The 26665-nt window shown below is 37.4% G+C and overlaps 1 protein-coding gene and 2 pseudogenes across 3 annotated transcripts; 2 read left to right on the forward strand and 1 right to left on the reverse strand.

The window, feature by feature from the left end:
- Positions 1-975: 975 nt before the first annotated feature.
- On the reverse strand, positions 976-1511 carry LOC308271797 (vitamin K epoxide reductase complex subunit 1-like protein 1; annotated as a pseudogene). Its single transcript has one exon. The product of its transcript is annotated as a vitamin K epoxide reductase complex subunit 1-like protein 1 (transcript).
- A 969-nt stretch (positions 1512-2480) lies between these two features.
- LOC308272235 (metal-response element-binding transcription factor 2-like) lies at positions 2481-4192 on the forward strand (annotated as a pseudogene). Its single transcript has one exon. The product of its transcript is annotated as a metal-response element-binding transcription factor 2-like (transcript).
- A 12606-nt stretch (positions 4193-16798) lies between these two features.
- INSL6 (insulin like 6) lies at positions 16799-24552 on the forward strand (the record flags this gene model as incomplete). Its single annotated transcript, XM_080708989.1, has 2 exons — positions 16799-17102; positions 24239-24552. The coding sequence occupies 2 exons, from the start codon at positions 16799-16801 to the stop codon at positions 24550-24552; spliced, it is 618 nt and encodes a 205-aa protein (XP_080565115.1).
- Positions 24553-26665: the final 2113 nt, after the last annotated feature.

Here is a 26665-nt window from a genome sequence, read left to right on the forward strand (position 1 = left end):
GTTGTTTCAAAGTCGTTAATACTGTTTGGTTGACTGGCACCAATATTAAGGAAAAATATCTGCATTGAAAATTCAACTATGGTATGAGGCTTTACCTTAAGATGCCATATTAATATTTCCAGTTCTTCTCCAAAGAAATAAGCACATTTTCCCATCATTAGTGTCCTGAAGGCCTTGCTGTGATGGTCTGGTCACATGACTCATTCTGAAGGTTTAACTGATCCAGTTTTATGACTAGACAAACTTGACTTGAACGTTCAGATTTAAGTTCTTCCTCTCAGGGCAGGGAGGTGAAAGGGAAGCAACCGCCCTATGACTCCCGCTGTCACTGCTGCGCCCCGGCTGTCAACACTTCCCACGAGGTGCTCTGCAGGGCTTCCTATTTCCACTATTTTATCAGTCAACATGGAGCTGATAATTCTTCATCACTACACTTCAACTAAACTGTACAGTAAGTTCTGCAGGGATGGATCCAATATTTCTACCTTTATTTACAAATATCACATATGTGTCTAGTTGAATCTACATCTTTAAATCCATGGGCTAAAAACATATTACATTTGTAAACATGGCAATATTTAATACAGTATCTATTCTAAAATATTTTCATGTCATGATCACATTTGTTATACCTGAAATTGAATGTATACACATTAAAGAATTACTAGCAATGGTTGCTCACTTTACAATTGAGGGATGGGGGCTAGGGCTACCTTTTATTATCTCAGAAACATCTTCAAAGTAAAGTTAAAGCTTGTCTTTGATTGGCTTGGCGTATCCTTTTGTGTATCCATATTTAAAATGAAGATTGACACAGAAAATAGGTAGGGCCCCTTCTAATTTACAGTATTTAAAAAATCAGTTTAAGATTCCTAGGGAAAGTGTCTTTTGTGAAGAATTAAAAAAAAAACTGCTGCAAAATAAACTTAATGGAAAAAGGGACATGAGACTGTCAGTTAAGAGTAGGTCAGGCCGTCAGTCCTGCTTGGCCTGCAGCTGCTGTTTCCAGGCCTCATTCAAGTAAACGAGTCGTTTGTAACTGATGATGAGAAGAATGAAGCTCAGCACGTACGTACGTAGTGACGCAGATGATGCAAAACTCCTTCAGCACAAAGTACAGAATATAGGCCAGGTACAAAGACCCCACTACAGACACGATGGCGAATGTCATGAGGATGAGGGCCGCGACGGCACTTGCTGTCATGCCAAGTAATAATTGTAGTATATAAAATAATAGTCCAAAGACACTGTTTGGCTGGTTTAAATACACCATCCTTTCCAAAAATGGAACCCAAAAGACCAAATCCTCAACACCATCTGGAGGCGAGGGCGGCGGAGCACTTCACCCAGGGCCCCAGGTCGCAGAGGGCCCGGTGCTCGGGGTCCCGCTCCTTCTCCCGCTCCATGTGGGAGGCGTAGATGGAGAGCAGGATCCCGGCGCCGCACACTGCATACCGGGCCACCTGCTCCCACCGCGGCACCGACACTCTCAGCAGGATGGGCGCCGCCATCTTCCCCCCTCCGCCTCCACCACCACAGCCGCTGCCGCCCTTCGGGGCCCGATCCAGCCCCACTTTATTTTAGCAAGAAAGAAAAAAAAATAATTGGAACAGGCCTTTCAGTTCCCTAACATCCTGGAATCCTTTGGATGTGGCTATATCTTTTCATTGTCCCCTAAAGAGTTCATTTATTAATATTCAGGGTTGATAGTGTTGAGTCATGAGGGTTGCAATTCCAGCAGTGGATAAATCCAATATAATAAAATTATCTGAGTAGTGGCCTGGGTAGGTAAGGTGTGCCTGGAGAAGGTTTAATAAGACATAAAAATCAACTATGTGCAGTGGCACTGGCCTCGAATCCCAGTACATGAGAGGCTGACACAGGGAGATCACAAGTTAAAGACCAGTTTCAGCAACCTAGTAAGACATTGCTTCAAAATAAATATTAAAAAGGTATGGAAGTGTAGCTCAGTGGGAGAACATTCCTGGGTTCAATCCCCAGTACCACACTCACAAAAAAGAAACAATATATTTTCAAAATTTATTAAGAGATTCCATTTGTGTGAATTTATTTATACCCTATCAAAGAATTAATACCATTAAAAGCCTTTTGATATATTTTATATAATTAATATTATCATACTATATTGAATTATTATGTTTAAAGTTATAAAACTCCATGATAATTTTAAATTAACGAGAATGCACCGGCAATACGCAGGAAACCAAAATGGTAAAGGGCTGTAGCAAAGTGGTCTGTGTTTGAGGCCAGGGTAGGAACGATCACTCTACTCACAACCCTCCTCCCCAAGGACCTTGGTTTGTGCGTGCATATGTGTGGGGTTCCCGGTGGAGCAGGTGCCCAATAAGTGCTCAGAGTCTCAGGGGATGTGCCTGCGGGGACGCGATTAGTTATTTTTTCTGTATGAAGCGGTTGGCACCACTGAAGTGACCGAATAAGAGACTCTACAGGAGCAGGATGGACATAAAGCCAAAAAGCCAGCATGTAAATTTGAAGACGGTCAGGATGTCCTAGCTAGATGGTCAGATGGCTTGTTTTATCTTGGAACTATCAAAAAGATAAACATATTGAAATAGAACTGCTTCATCATATTTGAAGACAGTTCTAAATCCTGGGTTCTCTGGAAGGACATTCAAACAGGAGCCACTGGAAGTAGGGAAATGGTCTGTACAATATGTCAAGAAGAGTATTCAGAAGCTACGAATGAAATGGTTATATGCGATAAGTGTGGTCAAGGGTATCATCAATTGTGTCACACACCTCCTATTGATTCCAGTGTGACTGATTCAGATGAAAAATGGCTCTGTCGACAATGTATTTTTGCAACAACAACAAAGAGGGGTGGTGTGCTTAAGAAAGGACCAAATGGCAAAGCATTGCAAGTCATAAAGCAGACATTACCCTATAATGTGGCAGACCTTGAATGGAATGCAGGTGATAAAAACCAATGTCCAGCAGTGTTACTGCTATTGTGGAGGCCCTGGAGACTGGTATTTAAAGATGCTACAGTGCTGTAAGTGTAAGCAGTGGTTTCATGAGGTTTGTGTGCAATGCCTTCAAAAGCCAATGTTATTTGGAGATAGGTTTTATACATTTATTTGCTCTGTCTGCAGTTCTGGACCAGAATACCTCAAACGCCTACCATTACAGTGGGTAGATATAGCACACCTATGCCTTTACAACCTAAGTGTTATTCATAAGAAGAAATACTTCAATTCTGAACTTGAGCTAATGACATACATTAATGAAAACTGGGATAGACTGCATCCTGGAGAGCTGGTAGACACACCAAAATGTGAAAGATATGAGCATGTTCTGGAGGCATTAAATGATTACAAGACCATGTTTATGTCTAGGAAAGAAATAAAGAAGAGGAAGCATTTGTTTGGGTTGCGAATTCGTGTTCCTCCTGTGCCACCAAATGTGGCTTTCAAAACAGAGAAAGAGCCTGAAGGAACATCCCATGAATTTAAAATTAAAGGCAGAAAGGCATCAAAACCTATAACTGATTCAAGAGAAGTAAGCAATGAAATCGATAAAAAAGGAAAGAAAAAATATGTAGGTTGTCCTCCTGGCCCATACTTAAGAAAAATGATTCAAAAAACTGCTGAACCACCTTTGGATAAGGAATCCATTTTCTTTGGATTTACCTTATTCTATAGGGAGAACTGAGGGAACTGCGGATACATTTAATACCTCAGATGTGGATTTCACGAGTGCTTCCAGTGCAAAAGAAACTACCTCTTCTAGCATTTCCAGGCATTCTGGATTATCTGACTCTAGAAAAAGAACTCACACAGGAAGATCTTGGCCTGCTGCAATACCACATTTGCGGAGAAGGAGAGGTCATCTTCAAAGAAGAGCACTCCAGATTCAGAACTCAGAAATTGTAAAAGATGATAATGGCAAAGAAGATTATCAAATTGAAGAACTCAACACAGAGATTTTGAATAACTTAGCAGATCAAGAGTTACAACTCAATCATCTGAAAAAATCCATTACTAGTTATTTTGGTGCTGCAGGTAGAATAGCATGTGATGAAAAATACTGAATTTTGGCTCATCAGGTGACACTTGATAGAAAGCCAAAAGAAGCAGGGAACTTCATTGTAGAGAATCTTAAAGGCAACAAAAACAAAACGCCAAGTGACATTCAGAGGCAAACTAATTAGAATCACTCCAGACTTCCCAAACCAAGTCATGAAAGCCAGAAGGGCATGGAGTAACATATTCCAAACTCTGAAAGAAAACAATTTCCAGCCAAAAATTTCCTACCCAGCAAAACTATCTATCAAATTAGAAGGGGAAATAAGAAGCTTCCATGACAAACAGAAACTCAAGGAATTGATGTCTTCAAAACCAGCGCTAGAGAAAATACACAAGGAGATTAACTACAAAGAAGAAATAGGTAATACATGCCAGAACCAAAGAAACAGGATTTCCCATCCAGCAGACAACTAAGCAAAGAAGAATAAACAGTATCTCAAACAGAAATAAAATCTTAACATGTTAGGAATTAAAAATTATCTCTCAATAATCACACTGAAAGTAAATGGCCTCAACTCCCCAATAAAAACACATAAAGTGGCAAAATGGATTAAAAGCCAGAATCCATCCATCTGCTGCTTACAAGAAACATACCTTACAAGTAAAGATATGAACAAACTCAAGGTAAAGGGCTGGAGCAAGGTAATCCATGCTAATGGAACTTGAAGGCAAGCAGGAGTAGCAACTATAATATCAGACAAGTTAGACTTCAAACCCAAACTTATTAGAAGAGACAAAGAAGGTCATATTCTACTGGTAGAGGAATAGTCCAGCAAGAGGAAATAACAATAATCAACATGTATGCCCCAAACATAGGTGCAGCTACTTTCATAAATCAAACTCTTTATGACATAAAATCACACATAAATCCCAACACAATAATACTGGGAGACTTCAACACACCTCTCACAATACTAGACTGATCTTCCAGACAAAGGGTCAGTAAAGATGCATCAGAACTAAAGAACACCATTAACCAAATGGACCTGTTGGACACATATAGAATATTTCACCCAACTACAGCGAAGTTTACATTTTTCTCAGCTGCTCACGGAACCTTCTCCAAAATAGATCACTTCCTGGGACACAAAATGAGCACTAGCAAATTTTAAAAATGTTACATACTTCCCTGTGTCATTTCAGACCATAATGGAATGAAACTAGAAATCAACTATAAGAAGACCCAGAGAAACAACATAAACATGTGGAGACTGAACACCACACTTCTGAATGAAGAATGGGTCATAGAAGATGTAAGAGGTGAAATCAAGAAATTTCTAGAAACAAATGAAAATAAAGATACAACATATCAAACCCTCTGGGACACTTTGAAGGCAGTATTAAGAGGAAAATTTATAGCGCTGAGTGCTCACATACGAAAAACAGAAAATCTTCAAATAAATAACCTAACGACACACCTCAAAGCCCTTAAAAAGCAGAAACAATTGAACCCTAAAGCCAAAAGAAGACAGGAAATTATTAAAATTAGGGCAGAAATTAACGAAATAGAGAATAAAAAACAATACAGAAAATCAACAAAACCAAAAGGTGGTTTCTTGAAAAAATTAACAAGATAGATAAACCACTAGCTAACCTAACTAAAAAAAAATTATGAAGATAAGAGATGAAAAAGGAGACATTACTACTGACAGTGTAGGAATCCAGAGGATTATCAGAAACTACTGTGAAAAACTATACTCCTACAATATGGAAAATCTGGAAGAAACTGACAACTTCCTAGATAAATACAACTTTCCTAAACTGAGTCAAAAAGATATAGAACACTTAAACCAACCAATAACAATCAAAGAGATTGAAACAGCAATAAAGAGATTACCATCAAAGAAAAGCCCAGGACCAGATATTTTCCCAAGTGAATTCTATAAAACCTTTATAGAAGAGCTAACCCCAATACTACTCAAACTATTTCAGAAAATAGAAAAAACCAGGACTCTCCCAAATACATTCTATGAAACCAACATCACATTAATACCAAAACCAAATAAAGACAGTTCAAGGAAGAAAAAGTACAGGCCTATATTTCTGATGAACTTTTATGCAAAACTATTAAACAAAATACTAGTAACACGCATTCAAAACCACATCAAGAAAATCATACACCATGACCAGGTAGGGTTCATCCCAGGGATGCAAGGCTGGTGCAACATATGAAAATAAATCCATGTGATTCACAATATAAACAAAATGAAAGACAAAAATCACATGATCATTTCAATAGACACGGAAAAAGAATTTGATAAAATTCAACATCCATCTATGATTAAAAAAAAACACTGCAGAGAATTGGAATAGAAGGAACATATCTCAACATCATAAAGGCAATCTATAATAAGCCCACCGCCAACATCATATTAAATGGGAAAAAACTTCAAGAATTCCCCCTAAAAATAGGAACGAGACAAGGATGTCCATTATCACCACTTCTCTTCAATATAGTACTAGAGACCCTAGCCAGAGCAATAAGGCAAGAAAAGGAAATCAGAGGAGTGCAAATAGGAAAAGAACTCAAACTTTCACTATTTGCAGACAACATGATACTATATTTAGAAAACCCAACAAACTCAACCAAAAGGCCTATACAACTGATCAACAAATTCAAAGTATCTGGATACAAAATCAATCTTTAAAAATCAAAAGCTTTCCTGTACACCAACCATAAATCCACTGAAAAAGAAATTCAGAAAACACTTCTTCTCAGGATCTCACACACAAAAATAAAATACTTAGGAATAAACTTAACTAAGGAGGTAAAAGATCTCTATAAAGAAAATTATAAAACACTGAAAAAAAAATCAAAGATCTTAGAAGATGGAAAGATCTTCCATGTTCATGAATTGGCAGAATAAATATCATTAAAATGGCCATCCTTCCAAAAGTGATCTACAGATTTAATGCAATGCACATTTAACTACCAAGATCATTCCACACAGACATAGAAACATCAGTCCTTAAATTTATTTGGAATAAAAAAAAGTCCAGATAACGAAAGTGCTTCTCAGCAACAAAAAACATGCAGGAAGAATCACAATACCTGACTTAAATTATACTATAAAGCCATTGTAATAAAAAAAAAAAAAAACAGCATGGTATCGGCACAAAAACAGATACATAGACCAATGGAGCAGAAGAGAAGACCCAGAAACAAATCCACGCTCTTTCAGCCAATTGATTTTTGACAAAGGGGCCAAAAACATACACTGGAAAAAAGATAGCCTGGTCAACAAATGGTGTTGATGCTGGCAAAGATGTGGAGAAGTGGGAACTCTAAAACATTGTGGGTAGGATTGCAAATTAATGCAACCACTTTGGAAAACAGTATGGAGAATCCTCAGAAGAATGGGAACAAATCTACCATTTGATCCAGCAATACCACTTCTGGGTATCTACCCAAAAGAAACGAAACCAAACTACCAAACTTATGCATGTGTATCTATGTTCATAGCTGCACAATTCACCATAGCCAAACTATGGAACCAGCCAAGATGTCCATCAACAGATGAATGGATTACAAAACTGTGGGATATGTACACAATGGAATTTTACTCAGCCATCAAAAAAAACTCAATTACATCATTTTCAGGGAAATGGATGGAACTGGAAGACATTATGCTAAGTGAGATTAGTCAGTCACAAAAAAGAAGAAATCAGATGCTTTCCCTAATATGTGAAAGCTAAGGAGAAATGGGCCATAGGAGGAACTCTAGATGAAAAAGTAAATCCTATAGAGGAGCAAACAGGACAACCTAAAGGAGGAGAAAGGAGGGGGGAAGAAGGAAAATCTCTAAAACACACAATGTACTTAAACATATCTAAAGTCAACCACTAAGCCAAGCAAGGGAGGGAGAATTGGGGAGGGATTGGGGTGGAATTTGGGTAGGGGTTAAATCAGTGATGTGTACATGTATGTACACACAAGTTTTTTACCCCAATATGATGTATGAATATAATGCACCAATAAAAAATTTAAAAAAAGAAAAAAGAAAAAGAAAAAAAATTATACTACAGAGCTATAGCAATAAAAACAGCATGATATTGGCACAAAAGAGAATAGAAGATAAACAAATCCACACTCTTAAAGCCAGTTAATTTTTAACAAAAGTGTCAAATACATACATTGGATAAAAGATAGCCTTTTCAACAAATGTTGGTCTTGGGAAAACTAGTTATCCAGTTGTGAAAATGAAGTTAAACCCTTTTCTTTCACCCTGTATAGCAGTCAATTCGAGATGAATCCAAAACCTGGAAATTAGGCCAGAGACTCTGAAGTTTCTACAGAAGGATAGGTCCAACACTCCAACCTAAAAGCACAGTTAGAAACTTTCTCAATTAGACATGCATATCTCAGAAAATTAAAACAAGAATTAATAAATGGAATGGCATTAAACTAAAAAGTTTCTGCTCATCAAAAGAAACAGAGTCTAAAGAAAGAGCTTCCAAAATGGGAGATCTTGCCAGCTATCCCTTTGATAGAGGACTAATAAATATCTAGAATATGCAAAGTGCTTGAAAGACTCAGTACTAAAAAAAAATAAATAACCCAATCAAGAAATTGGCAACTGAACTAAATAGAAACTTCATAAAAGAAGAAATACAAATGACCAATAAATACATGAAAAAATGCTCAATGTCATTAACAACCAGGAAGACACAAATCCAAACTATATTAAGATTCCATCTAACCCCAATCAGAATGGCAATCATCATGAAGTCAAAAAAACAATAAATGCCAGTGAGAATGTGGGGAAATAAGAATTCTTTTACACTGTTGGTACAATTGAAAATCATTGCAGCTCTTATAGACATCAATGTGGAGATTCCTCAGAAAATTGGGAATGGATCTACCATATGATCAAGCTATACCACTCCTGGGTATCTTTCCAAAGGGACTGAAATAAGAAAATTATAGTAATATATGCATATCCATATTCATAGTAACATAATTCACAATATCCAAATTATGAAACCAGCATAGGCGTTCATTAATAGATGAACAAGTTACAAAATTATAGAACATATACACAATGGATTTCTACTCAGCAATCAAGAAGAACAAAATAATGTAATTTGCAGGAAAATAGATGGACCTCAAAAACATTATGCTAAGTGAGATGAGACAGTCACAGAAAGTGAAAGGTCATATGTTTTCTTTCACATGTGGAAGCTAGGGAGTATTGAGACAACAGAGAGACTTCAGATAATGAAGGCGAAACTCCAGTGGAGCCAGAAGGTCGCCTAGGGGAACAGAGGGGAGAGGGAGGGTCAATGAAGCAATCATTTTCATTGGCAATCTCAATACCCTGTATAGGAAGGGGAGTGGGAAGGGAGCTGGGGGAAACCTCACCAAACACTGTGTATGTCACTATCAAAATGAACTACATTATGATGTGAGGCTATAATGTACCAGTAAAGGTAAAAGAAAGTTAAAATAAACAAATAAGTAAGTCTACTACATCATACACTTTCGCACCATAATCTGGCAAGAAAGAGGATATCTCACAATTAAAGGTACCCCCATAGTTAATGGGAAGCTCATCCACTACTCAGGGCTAAAAAGAAGTATCCCAATCCAGAAAAAAAAAAACAGAAATAATATACTTGCTTTCAGAGCACTTGTCACCTCCCCAATATTATGTCTGCTAGACAGGACCCACCTCAATCAAACTATCAGATTCCAGAGAAACCACATCCACTCGCTGGTAAGTAAACCTCCTCTTCAGGATAGCCAAATTCTTCATATTGACACTTCCTACCAAACCTCACTCTTTCTGTATACTCATTCTTAGCCTAATAGAGGCAATTTCTCCTCCCTACTCTCCTACTAAAAACATCTACTATTGTTTCTGTGGGATGTATTCCTGCTAGCTGATTTAATTGACTATTCTTGGGATCTAATTTCCCTTTTATTAGAAATCCAAAATCCTTCCCCATGATAAATCAGGAGCGCCTCACATGCCCCTTCTTCTGAATCCTATTTACCCTTGGTGTTCTTCTCATTACACTACATCAGCTGATTTAAAATTGTTTTATGTTTCCTGGTTGGAATTATGCTGGACACTGCTAAGGCCTATATCATACCTATACCCCAAGATGATCACTTTCCTATTCCTTTCTCTCTTCTGTTTTACTCCTAGGCCATCCCTTACCTGTCAAGGAATTTCTGAATCTCATACCTCTCACATATATTTAATATCAGCATCACAAACCATCTCCTAAACCTCGCAAATTCAACCTTAGTACAAGATTGTTGACTCTTTTTCTCTCCACTCTACCAGATATACTAAAGCCCCAACCTCCTTACACCTGTGTGTGTGGACCTCCTCCAATGGTATCCTTCACTAAAAGATAAATGGAGGCACACCCTTTCAACTTCTGCACCTAGTTTACCTATATGACTGGGTAGATCATATAGATGATTAAAATAACCCTAATGGTCAGGGCTGTACAGCTTCTTCATTCATATATGAAAAATATCACTAAAGACAGCTCCCAAGAAGTTCCAATCGTAGGTCCAATCACTGCAGACACTGAATTGGCAAATCAGGCCTCTCTGTATTAGCCAAAATCAAGCTGATGTTAAACTGTAAGGACATCTAGATCAAGACCTTTAAAACTGAACTATCCAGAACACCCTTCCAACGATAATACTAGTGTGTTGATAGCTCAAACAGTTGCCTTCAGTAGGGTGATTAGATTCTCATGATCACCTACAATTCAAGCAACTTTTTCCAACACAGACATCTCCCAATTCTGTAGTAGCAGACCCTTAACATGCCCCTCACTCTTCCCATGGCAGCTATGTGGAAAGTCTGTCCAATCTGTTATTGATTCCTTCTGTTTGGCTACTCAGCCTCCAAATTCTGGGTAGGAACACAAATAAAATACATATTCTTTGAAAATACCACAACAGGGTCCCCTCAAACTAATTCTGCAGGCCCTTTCCAACCATTCCAAGGGCAACCTTTAGTGGGACTCTCTACCTCCATCATGGAAAATGAAATAGTCTCAGACATCTTTTTCCTATAGACAGCACATTTTTCCTCCATCGCCAAAGACTTTCCTTTCTTTGTGGGACTAATACCTACGTATGCCTTCCCACAAATTTGACAGGGAACTGCACTCTAGTCTATCCTGCACTAGAGATTGAAGTAGCCCTTAACAACCAATCCTTACGAGTTTCCCTTTCAACCCACACGAGATCCAGACAGGACCTGAATTTCATTCCCCTTTTACTCAGCCTAGGGGTGGCCACAAGATTGGACACTTGGAATAGGAGAACTAGCAACTTCTCTCACCTATTATCAGAGCTTTTCTAAGGATCTAACAAGGAGCCTAGAGAACCTAGCAAAAAAAAAAAAAAAAATAGTAGCAGTCCAGAACCAAACAGATTCTCGCAGCAGTCGCCCTTCAGAATACACAGGGCCTACATATGGTCACAGCAGAAAAGGGAGGCTTATGCCTATTTTAGGAAGAGAAATACTGTTTCTATGCCAATCAATTGGGGATTGTCTGGGATGAAGCAAAACAGTTGACTGATAAAGATTCCAAAATCGGAGAGCAATACTCAAAGTCATTGAGCTGTCACTAAATTGGACTGCCTGGCTTCTCCTACTAATGGGTCTATTACTGTTGCTCTTTGTAGCTTTAATTTTTGGCCCTTGAATTTTAAACTTACTCTCACATTTTGTTTCACAAGGGCTCAACTCTGTCATCCAAACGGCCACTCAAAAGTCTGTTAACACTGTTCTCCTCAGACAACACAGATACCAAAAGCTACTCAGCTTCCCTGATCTCAGTGTCCCTGTTCCATGAGAAGCAGATACAGAAGAGACGTGATGCCCTTTTGCCCCAACTCAAAGATTTTATAATCACTACTAAGTTAAAATATTAAAGTAACTGATATAACTATAGCATTAATAAAAAGACAAAAAAATTTGGTAGAAAAGAATTAATTACTAATTCATTCTACAGTCATAGAAAGATTTTATCCTTACAGAACAAGCTTCATGCTTCAAAGAAAGCCCTAGAAGTACAAAAAACTCTGATGAACAATGTAGGAAAATAACTTTTAAGATCATGCTTTAAGTCTCATAAGATGGAATTAAAATAGTTGCTATGCACAGTTACTGAGATAGGAAAGCTCTTGGGGAGAGAAAAAAAGAGACCTTTGGTAAATGGAGACCTGAATCTATGAACGTGACCAGTCATGCTTGTCTCTTCTAAATAAACAGAAGCCCCATTATATGTTGTCAACATCATATACTGTCAACAGATTCAGATACTTACACGGTGTGCTCCAAATTTACTTATACACTGTTAAATTAGGAAAAAGCATTCTGAAACCCAAATAGCTAATGACTGACGTGGGACCTGATTTTTTAAGTAGTCTCCCTGGGAACCTGAACATTTCTTGTTAGGATAATCAACTGTATATCTAATGAGAGAGCTCAACCAAGGGTATTTTATTAATCTTCTCTAAAAGGCTAGGGACATCCCACACCCTGCTTCTAGGATGTGCATACCTTTGCTATTTTTAAATAAATCTTTGCCGGTGCATTGCTCTGAGGGCTTCTGAAATTTTTTCAGAAGCATAACTCAAGCACCCATTGGTGTTGAGTTGGGGTCCTACCTTCTCAGACCCCTGTCCGGTGACATTCCTTTGACAACCACAAAGAGACAGTAAACTGAGGCACTAACTTTAGTTAGTTGAACTAAATGCTTTATTTTTCTTATAGCTTTTGTCTTTTGATTATATGGAATTCCCTACAAACCTCTGAATGCTTAGTTTCTCACTGTTTTGACCAGTGGCTCCTATACCCCTAGGAAATGAGTACTTGTTTACAAAGGCACACAAGATAAGAGGCACCAAGTCCCTTTCACTAAAAACAAATTGGAGGACAATGTCAGGAGAATACTTCCAGATCTGCACAGCGGCCTTATAGGGAAACCTTCATGGTCATGTACACCATTTCTGGGTGAGATGAGACTAAGGAGGTTGAATGGCCTGATCCTCTAATGTGTTAAACTATTTTCTTTGTCTTGGTACACAGAAAAATATTCCCATGATGTGCTGGGAAAAGCTAGCTCTGACCTAAAAAAAAAAATCAGAGAGGCTAGCTTCAGAAAAGAGCACAGTTGGGATGCAAAACATTTACATAATGACGTCGTCTTCAGCTCACTTTCTTTTATTCCCTTTTTCTTTTCTACATTCCTTCTATTAGTTCATGCTTCATCCTCTTAACCCTCTATAAATTAATCTTTTAATTGGTACATTTTAATTGTACATGATACTGAGATTGTTAGCAATATTTTCATGTGTGCACATTACATTATTTGGTCTTATTCCTTCCCCATATATTCCCTTTCTCTTCTATCCGCCCTTCCCTGAACACTTTTTACCACTCTACTGGTTTCTCTCCTAGCTTTCATGAGATTCTTTTTCTTTCTTTTTCTCTAGTTCCCACATATGAGGGAAAACATGTGACTGATCTCTCTTAGCATGATGTTCCCCAGTTCCATACATTTTCCTACAAATGGCATAATTTTGCTCTTTATGACTGAGTATAACTCCATTATGTATATACACCACATTTTCTTTTTCTATTAATCTGTTCACATACACCTAAGTTGGTTCCTTAACGTTGCTATTGTGAACTGTGCTACTATAAATATGAATATGCATAGATTACTATAGTATTATGAGTTTAATTCTTTTGGAGAGATACCAAGGAGTGGTATAGTTGGGTCTTCTGGCATTTCTATTCCTAGTCTTTTGAATAACTTCCATAGTGATTTCCATAAGTGGTTGTACTCATTTACAATTCCATAATAATGTACTAGTGTTCCTCTTTCTCCACATTTTCACCAGCATTTATTTATGTATTTATTTATTGCTGACTGCCATTATTACTAGAATGAGATGAAGTCTCTCAGGGTGTTTGTGCAAATCTTACTTTCTTAGTGAAGACTCTTTCACTACTTTTCACTTTGATCACTTATCCAGATCCTTCACTGTACTTTTATTTTCTCTTAAAACAATTTCTGGGATACAATGCTACACAGATTTTGAATTTCTTCTTCAATACATAATTCAAATATAACCCTGAAGGGAAACGACCCCTTTACCTAGAGCCTAATTATTTCTGGAAAAAGTATCCTCCTTATTGGTATAACTTAAGTGATCAAATTGAGTCACTGCCCCAATATTTAGATCAGAAATGATTCTTTGAAGACCTATTTTATTTTGTTTACCATACTAAAGGACTGAAAGCAGGAACTCTAGAAGATTCTCTTACTGTTGGACATTGCATTTGTGCTTCTGTCATCATAAAATTTACTCTCTTTATTCTTCCTGAATGGGGTAATCTAGTAACACTCTCACATCACATCGTCTAAAAAATTGTTTACAAGGATTTGTGTTATTTCAATTCTTAAGGAATAGAAATAAGGAAAATTAGCTCTAATGGCAAAAGAAGGTATTAAACCAAGACTTTACCTTTAAGTAAATTAGCTCAAAAGCCCAGTTGGATGAGATTAAAGAGTTTACTTTTCATAAACACCTAAAGACCTACCTTCTGTGTTTATCTAACTTTTCCCTTCCTAATGTTTTTGTTTTGTTTTGGGTTTTTTTTTTTTTTTTGGTGGTACTAGGGTTCCTAGAAGCCCTTCTACCTCTGGGCTATACTCCCAGACCTATTTTATATTTTTATTTGGAAACAGGGTCTCTTAAGCCAGCAAAGCTGGCTTCAAACCAGCCAGATCCTCCTGTCTCTGCCTCCCAAGTGCAGGGATTACAAGCGTGCGCCACCACGCCCGGCGAATTTTCAGGTTTTATGACCCTATATGAAGACTCAGAGCTGAAAAGCTCATGCAAAATGTGCTATCCAAATGTTTCCATCAGTAAAACTAGAAGAATAAGATTCTCTAGAGGATGTGAGTTTGAACCCCCAAGCAGACCTTTTCCACAACAACCCATACAAGCAAGTCAAACCACAGATCAAACAGAAACAATAGAGAGCCACCTATTGTGCTGTGGATATGATTCTTCAACCCTATTATCCCCAGGGACCCCACCTACTACACCATTGTATGTCAGTTTGTAATAAGTGATATGGAGAAATACAAAGCCCAAGGAAGTCATGAAGAATGTGAAGAGAATGGGAGTGTGATTTTCCAAGTTCTCACATATATTGTTTGAGAGTTGTTTCAAACCTTCCTCTAGGTAGGAAAGATATTTTCCCTCACCACAGTATCCCTAATACAGTTCTAACTAGCACTCACGGCCCAGTATAGTTCGGACATGAATTGCTTCTCAAGGAAGGCAATGACATTGTGCTTATCTGTATTATATCGACTTATTTAAAAACCTGATTGCCAGCTAATTTAATTGCATTCATGGATGCCACTAGGAAGAACAAAGCTAGGGAAATGGAAAATGGAGAGAAAGAAAAGAAAAGAAAGGTTGAAAATACACTGTAAAAGGATATGCTGATGAGCTCACTAACAAACTGGCTCCTTTTTGTGGCTCTAGCATCCTAAAGATGAGTGTTCAGGCCATCTCTGGCTTCTCCCTTGTGACTTGTAGTACATCCTTCTGAAACAGCGTACTTTATAATAAAACTTGATTTAAAATGATAAATTGAGCCGGGCGTGGTGGCGCACGCTTGTAATCCCTGCGCTTGGGAGGCAGAGACAGGAGGATCGCGCAGGTTTGAAGCCATCTGTGCGCGCTGGCTTAGGAGACCCTGTTTCCAAATAAAAATGTAAAAATAGGTCTGGGAGTGTAGCCCAGCAGTAGAAGGGCTTCCAGGAACCCCAGTACCACCACCAAAAATAAAATAAAATAAAATTAAATGATAAATTGACTCATACCAACTGTACTTACTTCACTTTCTTGACTCATCTTTCCTGAGAAAAATTATCCCATCTAAACTTGCACTTCATGGAAGGCAAATCTTCTTGGAGTCCCTCTTAAAGCTAGTTCCAATTTGGCAACAGAAAATCCTCCATTTTTAGTAACCAAAAATTAATTAACTAATTAATTAAATAAAATAATAAAACAGACTTCTACCCCAGGGGACTCAGAACAGCATCCCTATTTGTTTTGGAAATTGAGGATAAGGCCTATCTCTGCCTGCAAAACTTGTAAGAATTATCAAAAGCAGCTTTGAGTCTGACTGTGAAATACACATACATATACTCTAACATATATGTTTCAACATATATTTGATTGCCAAAAGCAAGAACAGACGTAAGCCTAGCCTTCCTGAAGCCTGGGGATTTGGGGAAACAGACCAAATTTTTCTTTATACAAACACACAAGTTAATGTACACTTATTTACCAACGTAAACACCATAGAGATGAGAGGTTTCTCGGAAGGAAGGAACCTCATTAAAAAAAAAAAAAAACAAAAAAACAGGCAAAATGGCAGAAAAGACAATTAACAAGGACCCTTCGTCCTTGGGTGTTATTTAGGGATTCCTAGTAAGGAAGGTAAGAAAAATAATCCAAACCAGGGAGAGGGACTATTTTGGACACTTATCTGGAGAGTTGGAACCTGTTACCTTTGACTTCCGGAGCGTTGCAGGAAGGCTAGAGGCCCACCTCGTGCCTCACCTGGGCGTTCTCCGAGGTCTGCGGATGCCCAGAGGGTGCGTGCGAAGGGGCGCTGGGCAGGCGGCCGTTGCAGGACAGCCCCTGGCTGGGGGCAGGAATGACGCAGCTCTTCAGTTTATGTCAGCTGTGGCTTGGGCTCCTGCTGGTTCGGTTCTCCTGTGAGATGAGCCACGACATCCGCAGAACCAGGAAATTGTGTGGCAGACACTTGCTGAAAGAAATAGTCAAACTCTGTGGCCGCACTGATTGGAGCCAGTTCCAGCTTGAGGAGGGATCCCCTAGGCCACAGCTGAGTTCCCAGGCTTCGCAGGTCAAAACCTTCACCCACTTCAGGTCAAGACCTGAGCACTTCAGAAGCTCCCAGACTCCTTCTTGGTTGGGGAGAAGAGTCACGAAGCCAGGTAAAAATTTAAGCCAAGGGCATCTTTGTTCATCTGCACACGTTTCCTATCCCTGAATTTGCTCTTCCAGACAGTGAATTCTACAAGAAAACAAATCTGTGTCTTGTACACAGGAACATAAAACATTTCCTCGAAAAAAATCGTTTTTAAAAAAAACTTAGAAGAAATAAGTGTACACATAAGTACATACTCTTTTTTTTTTTTTTTTTTTTTTTTTTTTTTTTTTTTTTTTTGGTGGTACTGGGGTTCCTGGAAACCCTTCTACTTCCGGGCTACACTCCAGACCTATTTTATACTTTTTTTTTTTGGAAACAGGATCTCTTAAGCCAGCGCGGGTGGCTTCAAACCAGCGCAATCCTCTTGTCTCCGCATCCCAAGCGCGGGGATAACAAGCGTGCGCCACCACGCCAGCCAAGCACATACCTTTTTATAAGAACAGTTTTCTTACCCAGCTTTCTCTTTCTGAAGTACCCTTGTCCATCTGGAAAACTTTGTTTTTCAGAGCCTGACATCATTTTTTCTGTGAAGCCATCATTGTCCTTTTTGTAGTCAATGCTCCATTCTCGGTTATACCGCTGTTGCTAGCCCATGTAGTAGTTTTATTTGACTTTTGTCAGGACGTGTTACATAATTGGTTCAACCCAGAGCAAGATGAAAAAATTCAGGGCAGAAAAGGAAGTCGGGCGTGGTGGCAAACGCTTGTAACCCAAGTAGTTGGAAGGCTGAGACAGGAGATCACAGGTTCAAAGCCAGTCTCAGCTACCTAGAGAGGCCCTTTACAACTTAGTGAAACCCTGTTTCAAAATGAATAATAAAAAAAATAGGGCTGGGGGTGTAGCTCGGAGGTTGAATGTCCCTAGGTTTAATCTCCAGTACTTAAAAAAAAAAAGCAGAAAAGGGCCAAATGTACTAAAATGTCCTTGTACATGTCTTTTCTGCCCACCCTCGTGCTCTATTCTCCCATCACAATTCATAAAAGCTCATGTACTTGCACTTGATTTACAAGTTCAAAGATAAAGAATTTCAAAACTGAATACAGAGCTTTCAAACCAAATGCACAAGTCTCACCGCCGTATAGCCATCTCTGCATAGCATACCATACCATGTATGGGAACTGTTAGGGGCACATTTTTATCTGCAATGCCTAGCAAAGTAAAAGCACTCAATCTGTGCTTAAACCTATATTCTATATATTCTTCATGCTTCCAAGCAGTCTTTAGGAAGAATATTTTTGTTTCAAATATATGAGTATCTCCCAATTATGTTTTTACACTTTGTGACTAACACATTTTAGTCCAAAATGACATCTGAGGACTTTGCTTCAACCCAAAAGTTATGAATCAGAAAAAAGTTCTCTAAGCTCAAGTTTGACATTAAATGCCAAACTCTCATGCTTCGATGTCCTCATCTATCCTTTCGGGCAGAGCCAGATAAGCTTTCTGCAATTGAAATTACTCAGCATCTCTCCCTCATATTGATGGTTTCCTAATCTCTTGTATCTATTATTTATTTATTTATTTATTTATTTATTTATTTATTTATTTATTTATTTATTTATTTTGGTGGTACTGAGGGTGGAACCCAGGGGTTTTCTTCCTCCGGGCTATCCTCCCAGACCTATTTTATATTTTATTTGGAAACAGGGTCTCACAAAGTTGCTGAGAGCCTCACTAAGTAGCTGAGGCTGGCTATGAACCTGTGCGATCCTCCTGTCTCAGCCTCCCAAGCGCTGGAATTACAAGTGTGCACCACCACACCTGGCCTGAGGACAAATTTTTAAATATAATGTTCAACTTTAAAATTGAGGGCTGATTAAGGACAACTCCCTTAGGTGTTTCTTATATTCTTTTGGAAGAATAAATGTCATTAATTTAATGAGAGGGAATCTACAACAAAATGAGAGCCATAGAAAATAAAAACTTATTTGATAATATTTCAGAAGTGTTATACCAATTAAACCTGTCAGTATGGGGACTGTATAAAGGACAATTGGCTTGAAGTAGAAATATTATGTGCCAACAAAACCACATTTGTTTTGAAATGTGTGGAAGAAGAAAAAATGGGTTTGAATTAGTTTAGAAATTTTAAAAGCTATTAGTCTATAAGGAAAGATGACATTTGCTCTATCCTGGTAATTTTCAGTTTAGAGTAATTGAGAAGTTTCAGAGATGTTTGTGTAATTCTGCCACTTCTCTTACATATGGCGTGACTGAGGAGTTGATTAATTTTCATTTAGCTGTTCCCAGAAGGACACATGACTGTATTAGATCAAGTCACTTATCCACAATTTTAGCCTTCTGATAATCTGTTTGAATCTAACACAGAAAAAGATAATTTGGTATACTGATATATATATACAACTTAAATCTAAAAGTGAATGCTTCTTGGTAGTGGATCCTGAAGGTGTGAACCACATTTCAAAGATCTACCCCAGAATGTGGCACCACAAAGCAGACATCATGTCCTAAATTCTGGCTAGAATATGGTGCTTCCCAAACCTTAAATTTTTTGCTTTTCTCTTTCTGAAAACTTTCTGCTTATGTATTTTGCCCATTTTTTTTTTGCTGAACTAGTAATTTTCCATTTGATTTGCAAGAGTTATTAAAATATAAATATATAAATGCAATAGTAATCAGTTGTTGAATTTAGATATTAAAAAGATGTTCTCCGCTTATACCATTTGTCTACTGGTATTGTTTGGCAGAAAGCTTAAACTTTTATATAATCAAGAAATAGGTTTTTAAATTTTTCCTACTTTTGAAGTTATGCATGAGAGGTCTTTTCCTGTTCCTCTGTTAACTTTAGAGTTTTTCTTTTCATATTATGTACCTAATTCTTCTGGAGTTCACTTTTTACTCTGTTCTAGGTAGAGATAGTATCTTATCTTCATTTTCTCAGCAAGTCTTTTTTTCTATGTTTAAGGATCTAGTTCTCCAAACACCTTCTACTAAACAATCATTTTCCCCATTGATTTGTAGGGTTTCCTTTATTTATAATTATAATAAAAATGGGTTTAGAATGTTGCTCTAAATATCAAGTGTTGGTGAGGCAATGAAGGAATTGAAACACTAATTTATCAGTGTTAATACCGTAAAATGGTGCCGCTGTTGTGTTATAATTTGACAGTTGCTTGAAAAGTTTAAATTATCATATGGTCCATAACTCCCAACCCTATGTATTTACCCAAAAGTATTGAAAAAATATTCATATAAAAATTGTATATGAATGTTCATAGCAGTATTCTTCATGATAGCCAAAAAGTGGAGACCACTAAAATGTCCATCAACTGATAAATGGATAAACAAAATATAATGGGAATATATATATATGATGGAAAATAATTATTCAGCCATAAAAGAAATTAAGAAACTATACATTCTACAACATGGATGAACATGGAAAACATACTAAATGAAAAAAAGACACAAAATGCCACATAGTATATGCTTCCATTTATATGAAATATACAGAATGGGCAAATCTATAGAAACAGAAAATAGAGTAGAGGTTGCTAGGGACCAGAGGGAAAACAGAAATGGGAGTGACTTCTAATAGTGACTGTCCGGGGATTTAACTGGGGGGAATGTAGATATGTTCTGGAATTATACAGTAGTGATTATTGCGTAACCTTGTAAATATACTAAAAACCACTGATTTACAAGCTGCATTTTATGGTGTGTGAATGACATCTCAATAAGAATGATATTACAAAATGTTCAAAAGAGGACTTCTGGGAAGATGGTGACGGAGAAAAGCGGGGCTTACTAGCCCCGCTAACAACCAATCTCTATTACTACAAAATCAGCGCCTTTCATAGTCAGAAAACACCATCAGCAGAGAAACAAAAAATGTAATTACAAGGGACAGAGAAAAAGAGGGTTGGAAAAACGAGACACAGAAAGAAACCAGATCGCAGTGCTGCTGCCGGAGCGGTGGGGCGAAGCGGCAGGTGCCATCTTTCCTTGCAGCACCAGGCCCCAAAGAGGAGGGGGACTCAGAACAGAGCTCAGAGCCACAGAGAAGACACACCGGCCTCACACCCGAGGACGCGGCAGCAGCGCCTTATTTTTGGTGGCAGCGGCGAGTTCACCGGACGGCACAAGACCAATGCACAAAACAGCCCAACAGGCTCCAGAGAGGAGCGGCAGACAGCAAGCCGAGGTGAGCCGCTGCAGGAACAGCCAGGCAGGATTCGGCAGATTTTTCGGCACAGAGAGCATCTAAAGCTCCCAGGGGCTGGGCTCAGCACACCCTGCAGGGACTCAGAGCGGAGGGCAAAACCAGAGAAGAAATATGCCAGCCTCACAGCCGAGGGCGTGGCAGTGGGGCCATATTGCCAATGGTGGCAGCAGCAGCGAATTCACTGAGTCCACTACAGCTTAATCGGCGCACTCGACAACAGTGAGTCAAATTGCAGCCCCTAGAGAAGAAATCCCAGTACAGCATTCCCAGGGACTTGACCCAGTGGGGGAGTGGCAGTGGCAGAGCTATCACACCATAGGAGAACGCCCAACCTGGCACCTCCCATGGTCTAAAGCAGCCTCGATTGACTCCCTGGGTCTGAGACTCTGCCATACAACCTAGTAAAGGAGTAGTGGGGACTGAGATACCACAGACTTGAGATCCAGAGCACCTTAAGTGAAGTCTTAGTGACCCAAGGGAAGAACCCAGAGAAGGCACAAACTTCTGAAATCATGGGAAAGAGGAATAACACTGGAGCAATGAATGCCCACAACCCCACAACATCAGAACCCGATAAAACAGAAATTCAGAGATTTCTAGAAGATCAAATCAGGAAAATAACTGTAGAAATAATAGAGGTGTTTCAAAAAGAATTCAGAGAGAGCCAAAAAGAGATAAAGGATGCAATTAATGAAGTAAAGGCCTCAATTCAAAGTACAAACAACCGATTAGACCACAAGGAGAATAGAATCTCACTCTTAGAAGATGATCACTCCAAAAATGAATGCATAGTTTCTAATTTAGAAAAAAAACCCCGACAGCAGGAATCTGACATTGAAGAAATAAGGGCCCATTTTAAGAGAGCTAACCTAAGAATAATTGGAATAGAGGAGGGAAAAGAAGGTGAAACCAAAGGGATCAACAATCTCTTCAAGGAAGTAATAGCAGAAAAATTTCCAAATATAGAGCAAGAGGTCGATACACAGGTCCAGGAAACTTATAGAACTCCCTTTAGACAGGATCGGAGAAGAGGATCCCCACGCCACATAATTGTCAAAATGACTAATGTGGAAGCGAAGGGGAGAATCTTAAAGGCAACAAAAACAAAGGGCCAAGTGACATTCAGAGGCAAACCAATTAGAATCACTCCAGACTTCCCAAACCAAGTCATGAGAGCCAGAAGGGCTTGGAGTAACATATTCCAAATTCTGAAAGAAAACAACTTCCAGCCAAAAATTTCCTACCCAGCAAAACTTTCTATCAAATTAGATGGGGAAATAAGAAGCTTCCATGACAAACAGAAACTGAAGGAATTTATGTCTTCAAAACCAGCGCTAGAGAAAATACTCAAAGAGATTAACTACAAAGAAGAACCAGAGAAACAAGATTTTCCAGCCAACAGACAACTAAGATTGGTTATCTGTGGAGATTTATTATTTATGTTAGACTTTTACCTATCTCTAAATTGTATTGTTTGCTTTTATTGTTGCTAAATTTTAGGATTTCTAGTTGGAATATTAATATACCTTCAGATATAGCATTTGGAAATATTTTATCCCATTCTATCAGTAACTTTTAACTCTGTTTACATTGTCTTTGGATATACAATATTTTTTTAATTTTTAGGGAGTTTGTATACTCTTCTGTTGCCTGTGCCATTGAAATCATATCCAAGAAATCACTGCCAATTTCAATGTTGTGAGGTTTAATGACTCAGATTTTCTTCTAAAAGTTTATAGTCTTAAGATTTATATTTAGGTATTTTATCTATTTTGAGTTAATATTTGTATATAGTGTTAGGTAAGGGTCCAATTTTATTCTTTTTCATGTAATTATTATTTTTCAACAATATTTAGTTAAAAGATTATTATTTCCTCCACCAAATGTTCGTGGAAACCTTGTCAAAAATAACTTGACAATATAGGGAAGAATTTATCTCTAGGCTTTTATTTAACTCCAATGGTTTATATATCTGCCTTTATAACAGTACTACACTGTTTCGATTATTGTAGCTTTATATGGTTTGAAATCAGAAAATATACATCTTCTAGCTTTGTTCTTTTTAGAGATTGTTTTGGGTATCTAGAATCTATATTCCACATTAATATAGATTTTTTCTGAAAAATAAATAAATAAATGTATGATAGTTTCACCAAAAAAAAAAAAGAAAAAAATATTCTCTGGTAAGAAAGAATGCAAAAAGAAATATTGAAATGTTATCTTTAAGTCATCAAAAGCTTGGTATCAGACAAATGAAACTGTTCTGTGAGATTATCATTGTTAATTTTGGATAAATTGCTATAATACTAGATGTCAACCACTAAGCCAAGCATGGGAAGGAGGGATGGGGAGGGAATGGGGTGGGGATCAGGTAGGGGCTAATTGGGCGATGTGTGCATGTATGTCTACAAAAGTTTTTTTTTATCCCATTATGATGTATGAATACAGTGCACCAATAAAAAAATTTTTTTTAAATGACAAAATGTTCAAAAGATTCTAAGACTTTTTATATGAAAACATTATTTTAGTTAAAATATAAATATATATTTATATATATTTGTGTGTGGTCCTGGGTTGAACCCAAGGGTGTTCTACCTCTGAGCTATACCTCCCTCCCTTTTTTTTTGTTTTTTTTTGTTTGTTTGTTTTGAAACAGGGTCTTGCTAAGTTGCTGAATATTTCACTAAGTTTCTAAGGCTGGTTTTGAACCTACAATCCTCCTGTCTTGGTTTCCCAAGTGCTGGAATTACAGATATGTGCCACTACACCCAGATAAAAATAGATGTTATTAAGATATAAAATATATATTGCTTTTGAATAAATACTTCTATATTTATTTTAAATATGAGCTTTGTAATAACCAGCTTTTTTAGTATTTCAACCTTAAATTTAAACCAAAGGGAAGACTTATTAAAGTAAGTTTTGTTTTATTTTGTTTTTTTGTCTATCAATAGCCTCTACTACTATCTCTCAGGAAGAAGCAACAAACAGTCAGGAGATTCAGTCACCACTTGAGTATCAGTACAAAAACGCCAACTGGTTTACTAAAAAGACAAGAGAATTCTCTTCATTACGTGATGTCAATCCATATATTTATGAGAGTGCAATACTTCAGAAGAAAAGTCCAAACAAAATGAAAACATTACATAATTTATTTTGGGGGAATCATCCCCAAAGAAAACGCAGAGGATACTCGGATAAATGTTGTCTTAAAGGATGTACAAAAGAAGAACTTGGCATTGCATGCCTTCCATATATTGATTTTTAAAACTTAATGATAAAAGGACCATCACTTGTGACTGAGATAAACTAACATAGGAACTGTACAAACTTAATAAAAGCTTACTATATTAAATTTACTATTTTTTTGGTAATTGTGCTTATAAGTGCTATGCTGTGAACTACATCTGAATGTACTTGCATGCACTTGATAATATTTTATGGTCATAATAGGATTCTTGGTACTTTCTTCAGTGACTCCTATGTTTTAAATTTCATTAGTACATTACAATTATACTAACATAGTGAGGTTAAATGTGATAAAAACAGAAATGCACAGTTTTTCCTATATATCACACATTTTTTGATAAGTTGTTAATGGAAGTGGTATGACCCATGGAAGCATCTAAGAATTACCTGTTTGTTTCTTGTTATGATTGAGATCTCTTTTAATCTGAATTTAAATGAAGTGTACAATGTTATACATTCCAGCTGTATGACAAAAGGACTGATACTGATGACCTTTAGAATGAATCTATCTAGTGAGCCAATACATCTGTCCCACCAACTTGAACTAATTAATCACACTCCCAGTATGAGCACTTGTACTGTAATAGCAGGTACACTTTTATTTTCTTAAATTCTATTTCAGACATTGGGTAGAGACCTCACAATTTCTACTGAGGACCTGGAGAGTTTACTGAATGTCTAAATTGTAAATTTTCTCCAAGATACCCTGTCTCTGCTTTGAAGGTATTGATATAATGTGTATATTATATCAATAACCTCTCAACAGCAGGCTGAGAATGGTAAATGGACAACCAGTTTGTCCAACACCATTTAGTGAAGAGGCTGTCTTTTTTCCAGTGTATGTTTTTGGTCCCTTTGCCAGAAGTCAATAGTCTGTAAGTGTGTGGATTTGTTGCTGAAACTTCTATTCTGTTTCATTGGTTTATGTGTCTGGTTTTGTGCCAATACCATATTGTTTTTATTACTATGGTTCTGTAGTACAGATGAAGTCAGGTATTGTGATGCTTCCTGCATGGTTCTTATTGCTCAGAACTGTCTTGGCTATTTTGGGTCTTTTATGGTTCCATATGAATTAAAGGACTGATGTTTATAAATTTGTGAAGAATGATAATGATATTTTAATGGTGATTGCATTGAATCTGTAGATCACTTCTGGAAGAATGGTGTATTTGGAGAAGGTTCTGTAAGCAGTTGAAAAGAATGTGTATTCAGCTGTAGATGGATTGAATATTCTGTATGTGTCTGTAGGTCCATTGGTGTATGTGTTCATTAAGTCTGATGCATCTTTGCTGGTCTTTTATCTGGAATATTTGTCTAGTGGTGTGAGAGGAATGTTTGAAGTCTCTCAGTATTACCATGTTGAGATCCATGTGATACTTAATTCACAAAGAGTTTGTTTTATAAAAGTGGTTGCACCTATGTTTGGAGAACAAATGTTGACTAACATTATATCCTCTTGTTGGATTGTTCTCTTGTCCAGTAAAAAAATGACTTGTCTCTTCTGGTAAGTTTAGGTTTGAAGTCTATTTTGTATGCTATGACAGTTGAAACTCTTGCTTGTCTTTGGGTTTCATTAGCATGCATTATGTTGTTCCAGCCCTTTACCTTTAGTTTATAAGTATCTTTACCTGTAAGGTACATTTCTTGGAGGCAGCGTTTTCATTGGATTATGATCTTTAGTACATTTTGCGACTTTATGTATTTTAATTAGTTGAGGCCATTGCTCCTATGCATAACTATTGAAAAATTGCTTTTAATTCTTAACATTTTGAGTTGTAATTTCTGTTTGAGGCAGTGTTTATTCTTTAGTTGTTTATTTGATAAATATCATCCTTTCTCTGGTTCTGGTATTTATTTTTTATTTTTAATTTTTAACATTTCTTTTAGTATTTTCTCTAGTGCTGGTTTGGAAGGCAAAAATTCAGCTTTTGTTTGTCATGAAAGATTTTTGTTTCTCCATCAGATTTGAAAGATATCTTTGCAGGATAGAATGGTCTTGGCCAAAGTTTTGTGGGTCTTGTTGTTTTGTTTTTCAGGGTTTTGAATATGTTGCTTCAGGCCCTTCTGTGTTTCATATCTTGATTTGAAAAGTCTGGAGTCATTCTTATTGTTTTGCCTCTGAATATCACTCA

The sequence above is a fragment of the Muscardinus avellanarius genome, assembly GCF_963383645.1.
Source record: "Muscardinus avellanarius genome assembly, chromosome: 13".
Lineage (NCBI taxonomy): Eukaryota > Metazoa > Chordata > Mammalia > Rodentia > Gliridae > Muscardinus > Muscardinus avellanarius.